Source organism: Cotesia typhae, unplaced genomic scaffold (assembly GCF_013202065.1).
Source record: "Cotesia typhae breed Kobodo isofemale line unplaced genomic scaffold, CoteBio_Ctyphae scaffold_13, whole genome shotgun sequence".
NCBI classification, from domain to species: domain Eukaryota; kingdom Metazoa; phylum Arthropoda; class Insecta; order Hymenoptera; family Braconidae; genus Cotesia; species Cotesia typhae.
In genome coordinates, this window is record NW_027423774.1 from 10,620,428 (window position 1) to 10,639,840 (window position 19,413).

The following is a 19,413-nucleotide window of genomic DNA, read 5'->3' on the forward strand; positions in this document are numbered from 1 at the left end:
CAATGAGTCTCATAAAGAAGGTGTTAAAAAGAAACTTACATAACTTTATAACAGTAAAACTTTTTATTTAAACTCATAAAATTCGATGGAATTAACTTGTGAAATATTCTGACAGATTAAATCTTAATCATTCTTAGTTAAACATTGCCGGAAATTTCTGATACTAAAATAACTCAATTCTATACTGATAGATTCTGTTAAAAATCGCTATCAAAAAATTTTTCGATTCTTATAAATTCTTATAAATTTTGCAAACTTATAGATTCTGATGAAAAATTTTTAATATTTTATAAGAATTTATCAGATCTTTTCCTCAGGGATGGCTTCTCATGAGATAGATGAAGAGATTAGTTATTTATTTTATTTATTTATTTAATTCTCGTTACAAAAAATTTCTATAGAGGTGCGCATGACACCTGTGGATAGAACTAGTACATTCTGAATTATAAAATTTTCTTATCATTAATAGATTAATACAGTAAATAGTAAATATATTAAATCATAATACAGTGCGAGCTTATGAGTTTCAGCCGAGCCGAGTTTGACAGATCAAGGTTTCCCCTTATTTAGATTGGTTTTTATAAATTTTATAGAAAATATAATACTTATAGTTAATATTGTTCTAAACATTATGTTAATATCACTGTTACGTTACCAAATTTTGGGTGTAATTAATTTTTAAATTTAAATAATTTATTTAAATGTCCAGATTTTGACCTCGTTAGGAAGTCGATAGACTCTAGGTGGGTCATGTCACTGATTTATCCGCGAAGTACTTTTTAAATATACATAATTTAATAATTCTCATTTTTAATTTATAAATAAAATATATTTTAATATTTTACTTTTGTTTTACCTGCCTACAGGTAGATAATGGGTAGAGTGCCTAAACGCTGGCTAGCGCTCTGGGCAATTTCACCAGGGTGAGAACAGCTAATAAGCGCTCTTACCCTGGGGGTAATAGTTAGGATATTTTTGGATAGGATACCCGAACGCTGACTAGCGCTCGAGGTAAAGGAACCAGGGTGAAACGCTGATAAGCGCTCTCAACCCTGGTTGAAGGTTTTAATAAGTACCCATTTTAATCGATTGACAATTAAAAAAGAAGTATTTATTAATAAGGAATTGGCAGGTTCAGCCTCGGACCAGCAGAGATTCCTCCTCTGCTAAGTCCTCGGACTGACTGTTCCAGAGGAAGTCTGGAGACAGAATGTATCATACAATAATAATTACAATGAGTTTTATAATGAATTTAAGCAACGTTGCATCTCAGGTTACCCTATGAGAACATCAACGCAGTCCAAAACCCACAACGTAGACTGTTTAGTCTACTAGACTGCGTTGACGTTCTATAAATCTGTTATCTCGAGGTATTTCCGTTACGAAATACCTCGGATAATAATTAAATGATTTAAATAATTATTTAATGATTTTTAAAACAGATTTATAAAACTTTAAATAAATTTAAAATTTACGAGAACGTAACACCTCCCGACTTAAGTGAGTCGCAGCGCTACACAAAGCGGTACGACTCCAAAAAAATAATTCGATACAAACCAAAAGAAATAGTAAATTTTAAATCAACATATTACTTATCCTAAACCTGAGATGTAACGCTAACATAAAATTTTTTATAATTAATACAAAAATGAGAGGTCCTTAAGAATGCCTCTTAAAATTAAACAATTTTGATTTGACATTTGGCGCCCTCCCGACTTAAGTCGTTTATAAAATTTTCAAATTATAAAAATTAAATGATTTTAATTAGTAATGTTCTACTGGCTAAATTTGGTGTTATTTCGTTGGTAAACAATTTATCGTTACCGCAATAGAATAATAAAAATGAACATACACATTTTGCAAAAACCGATTTGGGTAGCTGATGAAATGAATGCATAACGACTTTCCACTTCGCTCTTGAAAATTATCACCCAAGGAGGTGATTAATTTTACCATTATTGCTGTCCTCGAAGGGGAGGTTCTATGCAGATGGTGGTCCAATCCTACCTCAAATACGGGCACTGCAGCTTGTTACTGAAGTTGATCTTCTAACCATTTTTCTCGATAGCTGGAATCTTCCTCAAATTATAAGAGACGTACAACAATCAGAGACATACGAGTAGCCGATGAAATGGATGCAATACGACTTTCCATTTCAACCGTAAAAATATTACATAATTTTCCCATTACTGCTATCCTCGAAGGGGAGGATCTATGCAGATGGTGGCCCGGACCTACCGTACTCGATGTTGTAGCCCAAAAATTTGAGGTCGATCTCACAACCATCTCGAAAAATGGCAAAAGTTTTCCTCAAGAATTTAATATTTAAGTTCTCCAGGATGAGTAACTTTAATAGTTACTCACCTGAGAAAATTAATTGCAAACAAAATAAAATCGCAAAGATTAAATTATAAAACAACCAGATTAAGCCAGTAATGTGAAACATTTTTAAGATTTATTAAAGAAATCTTGACAGTTGTTATTGTTTATCATATTTCAATTCAAAATTACGTAACTCAATTTTTATTAGATTGAGAACAAATTTGAAAAACTTTAATTATTTTTAGTTAATATGAACGCCAAATTTCAAATTGGGAACTTTGAACCCAAAATTTCATTTCTGATAGATTATTTTATCAGAAAGTACTTAACTCGAAAATATTATGAGATTCTAAACTTGACGTTAGAATAATTTCATTATTAAATTAAACATTGAATTTACAATTACCTTTTCTTTTATAAAATTTCGAAATCATTTTGATGAAAACAAATTTAAATTAACAATTACGTTAAAGATAATTAGAAAATTTTGAAAAGTATAAAATCACAACTAATTAGTTATAGAATAAACATTCGGAACAGTAAAATTTTATAATTTTACTGGCGTAATTGAATTATAAATTTTTTTTTATATTTAATATAAACTTTTATTGACTCGATTAATCTACTGTGATAGATCTACAATGAATTCAAGTCATTTATCCTGATCATTAATAATAATAATGATTACTCTAGGATTAAAAATTTAATCTATTGAGATAGGCATTTTTGCCACCTACAATGTAAATGAGACATGGATCCTGATCATTAACAATAATAATGACTATTCTAGGGTCTCAAAATTTTAATCTTATTGAGATAGATATTTTTATCGATCTACAATGAATTTGAGGCTTGTATCCTGACTATTATAAGTATTAATAGCTATTCTCGGATATCAAACCTCTACCGATTAGCTACATAAGAATTATTCTACTGAGACAGGTTTTTCCTATCAACAATGAATTCAAACATGTTTCCTGATCATTATTAATAACAATGACCACTCTAGGATATCGATTATACGTTTAGAAATTATTTAAGCAAATAATTCGTTATAAATTAATTTAAAAAAACTGAATTAGATACTTGAAATTTAAGTATCAATTTTATAATGTAAGAGAATTTCATCGCTGATTTACGTGCAATGAACAATTTATGAAGAATATTTTTCTCCATGTTAAATAATAATTCGACGAATCAAAACAGAAAATTAATTAATTCAAATTATTTACTTATTACTCAATAAATTTAAAATTTTTATATCACAGTATAATTTCTATAAGAATTTACTGTTAAGATTAATTTAAGAAAATCTAATTCAAAATTATTTTGAAACGATTTAAACTATTAAAAATATTAATAATTAATATTTAATAATTTACAATTCAGACAAAATAATATCATACTAAAGATTTACAATCCTCGTGATAATTATCCGTAGCAATAATTTTAATATTATTTGTCATGAAATATGACATATTTTTTATAATATTTTGGAGTAATTATAGATTAAAATTAAAACTCTCATGTCACATAAAATCGCGAAATTACACGAAAAGTCGTGATTAAAAATTTTTTTTTTTTTTTTTTTTTTAGAAAATTAAGACGTTAAGACTTTAAGAAAATTACTTCCGTGAAAATATAATTAGAATAATCTTACTTTAATTTGTGTCCAGTGAGTTCCCAGTTTTTTTGAGGCGATCTGCACGTAGATTTGGTGCATAATAATGATGATCACTCAACAAGAAAAAACATTTGATTAACATCACTGTATCATACATCAAACAAAAAACTTGATTTATGTAAAATCAATAGTCCGTAGCAACATACTGATAATTTTTAAATTTTCATTACTGTTTAAATTAACTCCAAAAACTTCATTGAAGTAATTTATCAACTGCAGCATGAAAATCACAATTTAATTATATGAAATAATAAAATATTCCGTAGCAACTCTTTGTTTGAATTATTTTAATTTAATAATTCACAGTAATTTATTAGAAGTTTAGAATTAAAATATTTTTAAATTGTATCATCACTGTTTTTATTATATTAAGTTAAACTTAACTTCACAAACATCGATGACATCACTGAATCACGATATTACGCGAAACAGTTCAATTTTTGCAGAATAATGGTCCGTAGCAACACTTTTTAATTAAAATGAAATTTGAAAAATTCAATAAATTTATATTGAAAGTCACTTTTGTCAATTTTTAATAGTCACTTCGCGAATTCACCATGACATCCTGGTCACAACACCACTGTTACATCCCAGACTTTCGGGTTTATTAATTTAAATTTCCCAGGTGGGTGGAGTTAGGTGATCGATAGATCCCTTTAACACCCGTCACAAACAAGCCCTTTCGTAATTTCATTAATTGTTGGTTAAAAAGACCTTACCTTTAAGAGCCCCATAATTCTCCTCATATTATACCCTTCTTTTCCAACCAGCGGGTTTTTGACCGTAGCGAGGATCGTAGAATGGATGGTTGCACCAGGTGGTTCCGCCTTGAGTGGCAGGTCGGCCTTGATAATGGTCCAATCCCGTTCGACGTTGGTCTAATAGGCTGGCAGCCCTTGGTCCTAAACCCTCCGAGCGATTGGACTTCCTGACAGCGACGACGGTGAACCGGGCGAATCGTCGAGGAGGTTGATACCGACCGGTGATTTGACAACGGTCACTCACAGATTCACTCACCAATCGCGGAACATTATCCGAACAATTTGAGAACCTTTATTGGACCGAAAGACCTGATTCTAATTGGAACGTCTTCCCCGAGGTGTAAATTCGATTGGTTAAGAGGAAGGAGAGTACTGCTTAAAGGGGGAACAGCTTAAAAGCGCTCGCCTCTGTGGGACTAATAAAAAAAATGGCACGAACGTAGAGTTGGGTTATAATAGGTTTATTAAAAATTTGGAGGGAGAGGTCCGGTCAGCTGAGCAGCGTTCTGTGCTCTTTAAAGTCTCACTGATTACTGACTGGATGCTCTCGTTAATTAGTTTTTATAAATTAGCATCAGCCATCTTTGATCTCAGGTTGCAGCCAGAGAACGACGCTGAGGCCCGGTTCCCATGCTGACGCATATGCTTTGTCTAGCTCAGGCTGCAGCGTCTCCTCGGAGTCTTATCTCGTAAGATTTCCGTTGCCTCGCTGGTGATAACCACCTGCGAAACACCGGAATTTTTATTGCATTTTTTTTCGTGGAATAATAATTTAATTCTAAAAAGATTAATTAAATTTTAAAGTTAAATTTTCTGGGACGTAACAATCACATTTTTCAACTAATTATCTATTTTTATCCATTCTCTCAGTTTTTTATATATTAGTTTCTTCCTATAATTCATAGTTTTCATCTCAGATGGTAATTTATTGTAATATTTCATTGCTACATAGTAAGCACATTGTGTATAAATTGTTTTACTTATCTTTGGGAGAGACAATTGCTTATGTCTTGTACAAGTTATTTTATCATTATATAAATTTAAGCAATTTTGATAATAGAAAGATAACGCAGTGACAATGAAAGTCTTTCTAATCCCGAGGGGAGTGCGGCTAACATTAGTTACACACAATTAACTAATAAATCTATTTTGCATATTTGATATAATTTTAATTGACTTGTCATAAGCTCCACCTCAGGCAATAATACCATAGTTTATTATGCTTTCGAGTAACCCATGATAGATTATTTTCAAAGTTTGGGAATTTAAAATTCCTGCCAATTTGTAAAAAACAAAAGTGAAATATTTAAGTTTTTTGAATAATTCCAGAGTGTGATGGTCCCATCTCATGTGATTATCAAAGTGTATACCAAGATATTTACAATGTTTAACTCTTTTCAACAGCTTGTTATTAATATGTATTTCAAAATCTATTCGGTAACTATCTTTATAACTCCCAAAAGTTATAAACGTAGACTTATCTATATTGAGAGAGAGTTGATTCTCTCTAAGCCACCAATCAATTTTATGTAGCCATTCAATTAATTTATTCTTAACTATGGGCCAGCTTTTTCCTGAGCATAATATAACTGTATCGTCAGCATAAGAAACTATGGCATTATTCGGTAATACATTAAAAATATCATTGATATATATTAAAAATAAAATGGGCAACTTTTATCTGCACTTTTTAAAGCATTCGGCCAACAACCATTGCTAATGCAGATATTAAAAATGTGTTCTAATGGATGACTTATATATTTAGAAATAGTTTTAAGTACTTTACTGTTAATCCCATCGACACCACCTACTTTATTTTTCATATCACGTATAATAGTTTCAATTTCATTTTGGTTCGTTGGTAGTAAAAAGAGACTATCACTAACATTTTGGATGTTCTTCTCTACATTACAATCAATAACATTTATATTACTAGCTAATTTGGCACCTATATCTGCAAAAAAATCATTGAAAGCATTTGCAATGACTTTTTTTATGATAACACCTCCTCATTACATACTATAGAATTAATTTCAGTCTTAGTTCTATCATTGTTGCCTAACTTACTATTTACAAAATTCCATAATTTCATACTATTATTGCAGCATTGTTTAGCCCTTTCGCATTCATAATTATTTTTTGCTCGCTTAATAAGTTTATACAATATTTTACAATATTCATTATAATCATTTTTCAGTTTATTGTTGTTTTTATCCCGTTTGTAAATGTTATATAACAGTTCCCTAGTTTTACAAGAATTCATTATGCTTTTGGTAATCCAGTTACTACGTGCTTTGTTATTATTTTTATTTATTTTTTTAGTTTTAGACGCATCTTTTATGAATTGTTTTAATTTAATAATAAAGACATTGAAGAATTAATCTGGATTATTAATCTGTAATAAGCTAGCCCAATCAACCATCTTATTGAGAAATTCTAACTTTTCATAATCTAAGACAGTGAACTCTTGATTAAAAAATATTATTATTCTTAATAGAGACCCCAATCGTCATAAAAATGGGAAAGTAGTCAGTAAAAATATTAGTATACGTAAAAGATTTTATGTCCCTGTAAACTGACTTTACAAAAATATTATCGATACATGAGCCCCCTAATTTACTTGGCCTCGTAGTTCCATTAAAGTATGGTTGATACCCCGCTTCAAGAAAAGTAGATACAAAGGAATTAGTTACAGAATCCATGCTAAGCAAGTTAAAGTTAAAATCACCAGGTATGATGTGAATTTTTCCATGTTTATAATTTACTAAATAATCAGACACTAAATTAATGAAATTTTCTTTACTAATGTCATGACATCTGTAAATCCCAGACAATTTTATATTTTGATTATTTTTTAACTCAATAACAACTGAGACTATTTTTAAGTTATCAATAATTTCAGTCACAGAACTATATTTTAATGACTTTTTTACTTATAAAATCGCCCCATCAGCTCTATTTAAGGAGCTGTGGTTACAGAAGCAATCATAATTTTCAATGGCAAAAAACACATGACACGGTAATACCCATGTTTCAGAACAAATAATTATGTCCGGTTTCACAGTTAAGTTTTCAATAAACAGTTCAAGTTTAGTAAAGTTAGAATTTAAACTTCTCACATTTAAGTGCACGATTAATAATTTTCCCTCCTGCAGTGAACCATTCAGACTATCTAAATCACTGTAGATCTCTTCAATTTGCATACAGTTATCGTCCATTGAAAATGATAAATGTCCGATAATTTAGGTTACTGCTTTGGTGTAACACCAACTTTACCTAGGTGAATCTGTATAGTAGATTGAATAGGATAGTCCGTGGAACTGATTATGTTATTAAATTTGTAAACAAGATACGGGCAGCACGTGTCATTTGCACTGTGGTCAGTAGGTCTATTTTTATGAAACTTTTCATAATAAAAAACACAATTTAAGCGCTTTTTCTGTTGCACCTTACACAGCTTAGCATGACGATCTCCTGCACATATCATACACTTTACAGAATTATTACACTTGTTATGATTATGGTTAGCTCTACCACAATTGTGACCCAAATTAATAGTAAAGTAATCAAAAACACGACATCGCTGATTTCCAATGTAAATTTTAAAATCATTGTTATGCAACAGTAGGTACATTTCAGGTATAACCTCCAAAATTAGTGTTCTCTTACCCGTTGTATTTTTATAATCGACAATCATATTGAAAGCACAATCAAACTCACGATAATTTCTATTTCTTATATCCTCACATAGATCTTCTTTTGATAAGTCATTATCTACGTTTATAATTTTAACCTTGGGTAAATTTAGATGTTCAAGTTTCACCTGATAATCAACACCGATCTTATCACTTAAAACAGACTTAACTCTTGCTACATCATTATTGTTTTTGCATGTAATGGAAAACAATCCATCTGTATTTTCTCGTACATTATTTATTGGAATTGCCAAGTCATTTGTGATTTTATACTTAACTTTTACCAAGGTCTCTCTATTATTATTGGTTTGAGATTTCACTAGAATTTTCGGAATTTTAGGTTTAGGTTGCAAATTATTTTTTACAATACTTGCATAATCACTTTCAGTTTTTTTGACAGTTAATTCATTGTTAACAATAGCATCTAACAATTTATTTCGAGCTTGTCGTTCCACGTTGATCTGTCTGAGTAGCTCATTTTCCATTTTTGTGGCAGCTAATTCATCCAGATCTGGAGCACTAATTTCAGATAAATTTTTAGATTGATTTAGCGATAAATTATTATATAGTTCACTTGTAAGATCCTCTTTTTCATATCGTTTTACTTGCGTAATTATTTTTCGAGCATTTTCATCCAACATGTTTTCAAGTCATAGTCCAATTTTGCGGTTAGGTTGTCTTCGTGGTGTTTCGGACAGATTACAAGCATTCCACTCACAAATTGACCTTTCGTATATTTATTAAAGTCAGCTTCATGATACAGATTTTCACATATCAAACAGATAACTATTTTGGAACTTTAGACATAGGATGACACTTAAAAACTTTGCACGTATTATTAGACGCAATCTCCTGGTCGTCAATCTTATTTATATAATATATTAAAAATAGATTGAATTAAAATACTAATATTTATATAATTGATTGTATCGATTTTCTCTATGTTGTCATGATATATCCACAACGTTATTTACAAAAATTGCTTTTTTATAAAAAATAGCCATTAATAGATTGAAAAAAAAAATTTTTTTTTAGTTCAACATCAGTTTGAAACGTGATGTCGTTTGCTCGTTGGTCACCCCTATTATTTATTAAGAGCGCCACTGGATTTTTGGACTCGGTATCCAGAACTGGACCAGAACACGAAGTAATAGGTCAGGGTCGTGAAAGATAGCTGAAAGGAACCAAAATTTAAACGCAGAAATTCGTTTTAGAAAATTATTCATGTATCCAATCTTTTACAATTTAAATACTGGCCAAAATAACAATTAATAAAATTTTATAGAATTTAACACACTCATACTCCACTCTCATACAGTATATTTCGCGCTATCCAGCTGGGCCATCACGTGGCTGCAGTGCCCACTGTCCTCTGGACACTCACGCTACTCTAACTTAGTTCACATGGTCTCACGGATCCTCACGTCACTGCGCGGGACCCTTACGTTACTACACACACTGTCCACACAGTGCACGCTGTCCCCCAAACCATTACGTTACTCTAAGAGAATTACCTCGAAGTCAGAGGAGTATTCCATGAAACCGAGGTAGACTCTTTAATCACACAACCATACTATTTTCCACTTCTAATAATAACAATACATTTTCCGATTAATCAATTTTTCAATATGGTTTCCTAATTAATATTTATTGACTTCTAATTATCATTTACCTAATTACTAAATTACTGCCGTGTTTTTAATATTACAATGTTATGTCCGGATTAATTATAATTAAATAATTGATTGGTAGAGTGGGCCTTGAGGAGGCTCGGACACGTTTTAGATAGATTTTCTCTCGTAGAGAAGCTACAAGAGTTGTATTTTTATTGTAGATTTCGAACGCCTCCCGGTAACCAGGAGTTCGAACGGCGAATTTAAAGGGAAGTCGGTAACAAATACTGAACTCACATTCGTCCTTTATGAATTTTCTAGTTGATCTGGATTTGATTTGGTCGATCGGTAGATCCTGGGATTTCTCCTTTTTTTCTCGTGGTAGAGATCGGTGTAGTTAAAGGGGTTCAGGATCTTAATTTAAAAAGAAGTAAGCGAGAAGTTCAAGTTTTAGAATTTATTCAATTATTTCCCCTATGGGCTAGACGCACTCAATGTACACTATTTCACTTATAAACTATCACTTATTTCTATGTCTTAGATAAGACATAGATAATTATATCGTCCAAATATACAAACAAAGAGATACCCTGCAATCCCGTTAATACCGTGTCCATTAATCGCTGAAACGTAGCCGGAGCATTTTTTAATCCGAACGGCATTCGACGATACTCCCAATGTCCCAAGGGTGTCGAGAAAGCAGTCTTTTGACAATCTCTCGCATCCATTTCTATTTGATTGTAACCAGAAGCTAAATCGAAGACAGAGAAATATTTAGACCCTCCCAGTTGATCCAATATGTCCGCAATGTTGGGTAAAGGGTACGCGTCAGTAATTGTTTCTTCATTTAACGGTCTAAAATCAATTACTACCCGCCACCTCTTGTTTCCCTGGGAATCTGGTTTTTTTGGTACAATCCACACTGGACTATTATAAGGCGATTCAGAAGGTTGAATGATGCCTGAGTCTAATGATGCCTGTACGTATTTGTCTAGTTCAGTCTTTAAGGCTTGGGGAATTCGATATTGTTTTACGGTGATCGGTCTGTCGTTGTGCGTCGGTATTCTATGTCGAAAGTTTTTAGTAGAACTTAGAGGTTCTCCCGGTAAATAGAATCGATCCGCAAAATTTTTTATTAAACGTTCGACATGGTCCTTTTCCTCTTGGACCAGATAATCTAACCGTAGCAAGGATTTGACTTGTTCAAAACGTTCGTTGTTTTGGAATTCAGTCTGTATAGTATATATTCGCTTGGTGATGCCAAGGCTTACATGCATGTCTATGGGGGTAGTTATTGGATCAACGATGGGATGTTCGTCTTCCTTAACCCTTTCTACCTCGCGGAGAGCTAAAGTAGGAATTCTTACTTGTACTTCCTCTTCGGTAGTGTTATAGATTTGTAAATAAGCGCGACCGTTATTACTTGAAACTAAACAATTTCCTGCAAAAACACCCCTACAAATTTTTAGCTTAGGAATGAATCCTTCCTTTATTTCTGGATTCGATATATTTACAAAAAGGTGGATTCACTCCGAGCTGGAATGTACATAACCCCATTTTCGACCCGATTAGGTTTCTTAAAGGGGTATTTACAATCGCCGATTTGTAGTACACGGTCCTTGTAGTCAATCTTAGCCTCATGGGTAGAAAAATATTCCGAACCTATTAAACCTGCGTGGGGTATAGCTAAGGTATCGGGGACTACATGCGCTATCGTGCTTTTACCGAAGAGTTTAATCTTAACACTTCCTAACGTCGTAATAGGAATGTTCGCGATCCCGTGTAATTCTATTTTATCTTGATTATTTATTAAACTAGAATTTTTAATATATTTAAGCTTAATTAAAGTGGGTGAAGCCCTGAATCGAGCATCATAACGACGTTTCGACCGGATACCTTACCTATTATGGTATAGGGTAGGTTATCCGGGTCTAAATTAATATTAATTTTATTTACTCCGAATCGTCGAAAGTTACTTCCTGTGTCAGGTTCACAGGTTGTGTCGGTCGATTGTTTCTCCCCCGTCCCGTAGAAAAGAAGTTGTCGCTTGACTTTGTTTATTTAAAACGTTACATTCGCTAGTGTTGTGAGTGGAGGTTTTATGGAGAGAACAATACTTTTCCGCCCTTTTCGTTACGTTCCCGTTTATCCCCGCGGTCTGTTTTGGTAATGATTTCGCGTTGGGATTCCTATTGCAATATCTTGCGGAATGTCCTTTATTTCCGCATAATTGACATTCTACGTTTGCGTATTTATTTGGATTAGGGTTAAGTTGCGGGCAGGTCTTTGCTATGTGACCTGGCGTAAAACAAATTTGGCACGAAAGGTTTGTGCAGTTTTTCGCGAAATGACCGGATTTTCCGCATTTTCGACACGCTCCGTAGGTGTCACCGTCATTTGTTTTGTTATTCTTGAAGTTATTGTTGGTGTTTGTTTGTCTCGCGTTTGAATTTCCGGCAGTTGGATTATTAGCGACGAAATTAACGGGTCTATCGTTATTGGGATGTCTTTCGATTTTTTAAATTCCTTTTTGTGTTCCGCGTTTGGATCGCGGTGCAATTCTTTTCGTACTTTTAATTTTTTCGATTTTCATCGCGTTAGTTAGAGCTTCTTCAACTGTGTTACAAACCGGCATACGCTGGTCGATTTCATTGACCAGATTTTGCATGAAACAGTTCGCGATAGAAGAATCGATTTTAGTTTTAAATTCTCCTAAAGCAGCAGCGATCGCGTCAGGGTTTTCCGCTTTGTGACACTCCACGATTTCATGTCCTTTCCTACGCAACCGATTTACAAATTCTATTACCGGTTCGTTTTCTTTTTGATAAATACGACCCAACTCCCCTTGTAATTGAAAGAGTGATTTGTTGGGTATATAAATTTGTTTTAATTTGGTTGTTAGCTCTGTGATTGTTGCGGGTATTACTGAGTTCAAGGAAGTTTTTATTTTTGCGCTTAACTTTATTCCGTAAATTAGTTTAGTTAAATTTGCTTCAGCTCCATCAGGTAGGACAGACTTGGCTTCTTTACAACAATTTAGAAATTCTAAAAGTTCACTGGAATTACCGTCAAATTTAGGAACGAATGACAAGGCGTCGCCTAACGAGATATGTTGATTTGCAGGTAAAGCCATGTTGTCTTCTTCAAAATTTTCTTCGCGTAAAACCGGTATTAAAATCGCGTTCGCGACTGAATTTAAATCTCGATTATTTATTGGAGGATCTACAACTTGACGATTGTCTATTGGTTCTGGATCGACAGGAACGATAACTTCTGTTTGATCCGCGATTTGATTAATTAATTTTGTTTTATTTTTAGGAGGCGAGTCTGTATCGGATTCGTCGGACGTGATTTCTGGTGAAATCACTGATCTACCGACCCCTGAATCTGTAGTACGGTCTGCAATTTGAAAACGCGGTTTCCTTGGTTTGTCCACTAAACCTTGTGGAAAAGGGAGGTTACCGTGTTTCCTTAATGAATAAGATTTATTCTCGTCATTCGACATCAAATGTTTAAAAATAATTTTAACGTTTGCAAGGTCTACGATAGAACAATATACCAAAAAAAAAATAAAACAATATTATTTGATCAGAGTTTCACAACCAATTATAATGAATTCTGTTTTTACGTTTCGTTATTCAAATTTACCATTGTTACTTTTGGATTTATAATTTCAGATTTTACTATGCAGGATAAATAGAGAATAAATAGTGGATAATAATAGCGAGACCATGCATAGGGAAATAGAAATTAAAGCATTTTTAAAAAGTAATAGTTTGGAAATTAGAAAATTATCATAAAATATTAAGGTTAGAACGAGGTTCCCGCGCCAGAACTTCCAATATTTAACAATAAACAATTTAGGATTAAGAGAAATGTTAGCAGATCAGAATTTATTTAACGAATTAAGTGTTTTAATGTAAACACCCGTATATTATTCCAAACAAAATCTCATGTGTCCCTGTTCGAGCGCCAATTGTTATGTCCAAGATTAGACTTATTGAAATATAATTTTGGTCCAAGTCTTGCGACCTATAGACCGGGATCGTGAGATTGTGTTTGGAATGTAATAATGTTTAGATGGGTGTTTTACTTTTGTGGTGAATTTATTTTAACTATAGATTTACAAATTCTAAATTGAAAGTCTGAATATAAAGGTAACTCAATTTGTTAAATATTATAACTTACAATAACCCGATGATCCCTGTTGAGTTGATCCTTGATTGGATCCTGCTGTATGTTTTATCAGGATACGGGATGTTCACTTGTCTCAAACTACCGAAGTCGTTATTTTTGTGTTGTTTCACGTTTTCCACGATATGAGGAGAAACAAAGTGTGCGGACACTTGAATGAAATCAGGAAAAATGTATTGACTCAAATTGAAAGTGAACGGTTATTCTCAGTTACACGTTTTCCTACTGTATGTAGAGAAAACTAAGTATGCGGATACTTGAATGTAACTATTAAAATTTAACACTTGAAAATGGTATCGATTTACCAAAGTTTAAAACAAGTAACTGATAACTAACTGTTGAGAGAGTTGAACTAGGACTGAACTCGTATTGGAGATTAGAAAAAAAGTAACGAACTCTTAGTTATATAAGTGTTCCTTAATTAAGGCTCCACCTATTGGGCCTTGAGTTGGGGCACAGCATTTTCCAATCAGGGTCAGTTTTCAGGGTATCACCCCTACTCCGTAACTATTTTGGGCAGGTAAAGGACCACCCTGATGCTAGCTTGTCAGTGTGCACACCCACTCACAAACTAACATTTCCAAATAATAATAATCATATTGTTAAATAATTATTTAACTAAAACTAATTATCTCTATGTTAATGATTATTAGCAATCTTCCACGTTTTAGTACTTATAATAATGTTTATTTATTAACAAATTTTTCTTATTGATTCTATTACAATTATATTATTGATTTTTATAATTGTTATTCATTATTAATTTTTAACTGTTATAATTAACAATTCTAAAAATGACATATTATAATGAATATTAATATGTCGAATGTATATTAGTTTATAAATTTATTAATCTGTATTACTTTATTAATTTATTAATTTGTTAGTTTGTTATTTTATCCTCATTTGGTGTACACGTGGCAGTATTACAGTCCTGTATATTTAACCATTGGATTTTCTTTTAACTATTTTTAACTAAATCCACTTTTATAATTTAGATGAAAAATATGAAGCAATGAAAATATATACAAATTCCGCAAACTATTCGTAATGTGATTGGTTAAATATATCAGAAGCATGAAAATATACATAAACGTTCAGTAGTGTTACTAGATTGATAATAACGCTACCTCGTGGATGAAAGTGTGGGTTATTGTTACGCGGGATTGATTCAAAGTGTTTACAATATTAAAATATAATTCCTTATGATTTGAGTATACATTTAAATACATACACACACAAAATACTTATAGCTTATAAAAGTATTATAAATTATAATTAAAATATATCATTATGATTCTATTAATTATTAATTCTAATATTTATTGAATTTTACTATGATTATTAAACTCGATTCTTATATTACTAACTAATAGTTATTATTAATATGTTGATTTTATTATATCATAATAAATTTTATTATAAATATAATTATTGTTGAATAGTAAACATTAAACATAAAGGTTCAATCAATTAAGACATTTATTTAACATGTGGCTCCTGTTATGGTTTTTATACCAAAAAAATATTGGATGTTACGTTATATAGAATTTTCAAGTGTTTATTCAAAATTTATTTATCAATTGCCTATTTTGAGATAGACTATTAAATATAATTTATGTACCTTGGTATATTTATTAAAAGTGTTTAAAAGTTATATCAAAGAATACAGTGCCCCTTTATGGGGCAATGCAGTCTTTGGTTATAAATATATTAATTTTAAACTAAGTACTCGAAATAAGCGCTTAAACATCAACAGCGACACCTGATATGTCTTCAGACATAACACGTTAATATATTAAACTAAGAAAGACAATCTCCGTAACTTTAGACAACTTTCACTGTATTATATATATTACAAATACTACATACACTATATATTACAAATACTACATACACTAATCGTACATTATCATTCTTTTTGCTTCTTCAGCGCGTCGTGTGCGGGTCTAAATTCGATATCCATACCACGTTTTTATAAATTTTCAGTTTAAATAAATTAATCACAATTGATTTAGAATTTTGATACTTTTTCAATAATAAAAAATAAAATTGATTTAGAATTTTGATACTGTTTCTATAAAAAATAAAAAATATATTTTGCTATTTGTAAAGTATAAGCATTCTTTAGATAATATAAGTAAACATGGTTACTATGTCACGTGAAGAACTTGTGGAATGGTTTTCATCCAATGAGGAAATTGATTCGTATCATGTTGGCGACGATACAATGTAAGTACATTTTTGATATTATATTTGATTAAATCATTCAGTATTGATAAACATAAATAACACATCATTTGATTCATTATTATATTAAAGAATTTAATATCTGGATATATATTGATTAATAATGTTCTTTATACATAGCGAACTATGTGGTTTCATCGACTGCTTAGAAGGCACACAAATGGTCGGTGTAGCGTTTGCTTCTCAACCAACCCCACTATTTAAAATGTATGTAAGTAATGGAAAGGGAAGAAAAGTCAAGGTAGTTATGTGGAACAAAAATGCAACTAAATGGTCACCGCTTCTTTCTGAAAAAGCAGTATGTATTAGTAATATATTATTATTAATAAATATTCGGTGTAGGAACTTTATTGTTATTTTTGAAATATTATTGCAGATAATTCGCATTAGGAGGGCAAAAGCCTGTGTCTACAACGAAAAATTTCGCACTCTACGTGATGATACGAACTGCAAAGTCGAATTGAGTGTTCAAGTAAATACCACTATTGATTGCAACTATGGTTCATTCGACGAAGAGCTCACTGATGAAACTTCCAGTTCAATAACAGACGTGCTGTTGTGCGATGTCAGTTCATCAACAGGAAAAATTCGTACGTCAATTAAAAATTCCAAATCATTACGAGATAAATAATTTTTTGTACTGACTGTTTATAATTAATATTTATGTTAAGGCGTTGAGGGTTGGATTAAAGTCCCTTTCGAAATCATAACATGCTATGGTGGAAGTCGAGGATCAGGGGTCATCGTCGACCATCATCATCGTATGCGTGTTCATGTTTCCGTATTTCACGCCAGGCCAGAATTACAACCAGGTACTCGAGTAGCTGTAACTTGCCAATATAATCCCGAAAGTAATAAAATTTTTTATTAATATAACCTTGTAATCAAGTTATATTGATTATTATTAATGATAATCTAAATTTTCAGATGGCTCTGTATTGGAGTGTAAAAAGTCCAATGATATCGTGGTTTTGGAAGGGCAGTCAGCTATCGCTGCAGGTGAATTGCGTAAAATGGGTCTTATTACACCAAAACGTATCGCTGAAGAGGAATTGAAATCCCCGTCGACCAAGAAGTCAGCTTAAATTCATTTTTTACACATTTAATGTGACTTAAGAGATCGAAGAGCCTTAATATGTGATACTAAAGTTATATAGAAATATGTTTAACAGTATTTTAAACACTATGATTAGTATAGATCTCTTTGACTGAGGAACTATCTAAGTTCTATGCATATCGGTCCACAGTCACTAACATTATCAAGTACATTTATTTTTTATTTATTCAACTTGAGTAACATCAAGTGAAATTTACTTTATTTTTATTTACGAAAAAAAAATTCATTAAGCATTCAATCATTTATAAGTGTGAGTAATAGTATAATGTCAATTATTGAGTTAATCATTGTAATCGATATTGTGAGCAGACAGCAATCGCTGAAAGCGAATTACGCAAAATTAGTTTGATTACATCAAAGTACAAGGCTGAAGGAGATTTAAAATCCCGATTGGCCAAAAAGTTTGCTTAAATTTATTTTTATACATGTTAAATGTGATTTAACTTAGTTAAGTGATCGAAGATCTTTAATATGTGATGCTAAAGTTATATAGAAATATGTTTAACAGTATTTTAAATACTATTGTTGTAACTTATAGTTAGTATATAATGTTAATCATTAAGTTAATTCATTACATTTGACAAGATTATTTAAGCAATATTGAATGTTTCATGATTTTACATCACACATTCGACTTATTTTTTATTTTATTACATGTTAACAAGACTATAATTTTTAGTTTGATTTAAAAAAAAAATCATTTTGTTATTAGTTGACATGTACTCGATATCTAAATTTTAATAAGTGTATGTAGTGAATATTTATTGCCAATAGATCAAATAATAATGAAGGAAAATATTAAGATTTACTATGGTTCGCGGTGGCAAGCAATAACTTTTGTAATAATTAATTATTATTATCTCTTAAACAGAATGAGTTGAGTATGTTTTTTCTATTATTGTACTCAAATAGTCACGGAAATCTTTTGGCAATATTATTTTCAACTACTAAATTAAATACTATGCATGAATAATGTTACAAAGAATATTTAAAAATATTTTATTTTTTTTCCTAATTACATGTTAACAAGATTTTCAATGACTTAATATTATTAAAGAAAATAGTGTATTGTATTCGATTGAACAAATTTAGTAAATGTTCGTATTAATCATAATAATTGTCATTGCATGACAAATTTAGCGTTTTTGATTAATAATATTTTGGTTTGATGTCATTGAAAATTCAACTTCATATCTTTTTATTTATTTATTCCTAATTACATGTTAACAAGATTTTCAATGACTTTATATTATTAAAGAAAATAGTGTATTGTATTCGATTGAACAAATTTAGTAAATGTTCGTGTTAATCATAATAATTGTCATTGCATGACAAATTTAGCGTTTTTGATTAATAATATTTTGGTTTGATGTCATTGAAAATTCAACTTCATATCTTTTTATTTATTTATTATATTTAATGTAATAGTTCATTACTATCATTCATAGTTCATAATTTATCGTACCTATATCTAAAGCATTTTATATGTATACATGAAAAATATTGGATTGTAATAAATCAACGATAAATATAATAATAATTTATCAGTTAAAAAAATTTTATTAATTGTATCATTTTATTCTTTGTTTATTATCATTATACGTAGCCTTTGTGACTGCTATGTAAGTATCATGTAAAGATAGCCACTGAGATGACAGAGTTGTCACAGTGAATTTCAATTCTAATACCAAGTATAATACGGTTTATTTATGACAACTAGAATTGAATCTACGCGCGTAAACATGCGTCTTAAGACAAATATAATTTTTATATATTA

The 19,413-nt window shown here is 31.1% G+C and overlaps 1 protein-coding gene across 1 annotated transcript; it reads left to right on the top strand.

Annotated features, from left to right (window-relative positions):
- The first annotated feature begins 15,841 nt into the window (after window positions 1-15,841).
- On the top strand, window positions 15,842-18,098 carry LOC141535066 (uncharacterized). Its single transcript, XM_074254839.1, has 5 exons — window positions 15,842-16,501; window positions 16,640-16,817; window positions 16,896-17,109; window positions 17,191-17,370; window positions 17,447-18,098. The coding sequence occupies exons 1-5, from the start codon at window positions 16,416-16,418 to the stop codon at window positions 17,602-17,604; spliced, it is 816 nt and encodes a 271-aa protein (XP_074110940.1). The 5' UTR covers window positions 15,842-16,415; the 3' UTR covers window positions 17,605-18,098.
- The last annotated feature ends 1,315 nt before the right edge of the window (window positions 18,099-19,413 follow it).

Bases quoted from the DNA above. Each gene is read 5' to 3' on its own strand.
- LOC141535066 (XM_074254839.1), top strand. From the start codon at position 16,416: ATGGTTACTATGTCACGTGAAGAACTTGTGGAATGGTTTTCATCCAAT. The intron at 16,818-16,895 runs GTATGTATTAGT...ATATTATTGCAG, and splicing joins CGCTTCTTTCTGAAAAAGCA to ATAATTCGCATTAGGAGGGC. The intron at 17,110-17,190 runs GTACGTCAATTA...ATTTATGTTAAG, and splicing joins TTCATCAACAGGAAAAATTC to GCGTTGAGGGTTGGATTAAA.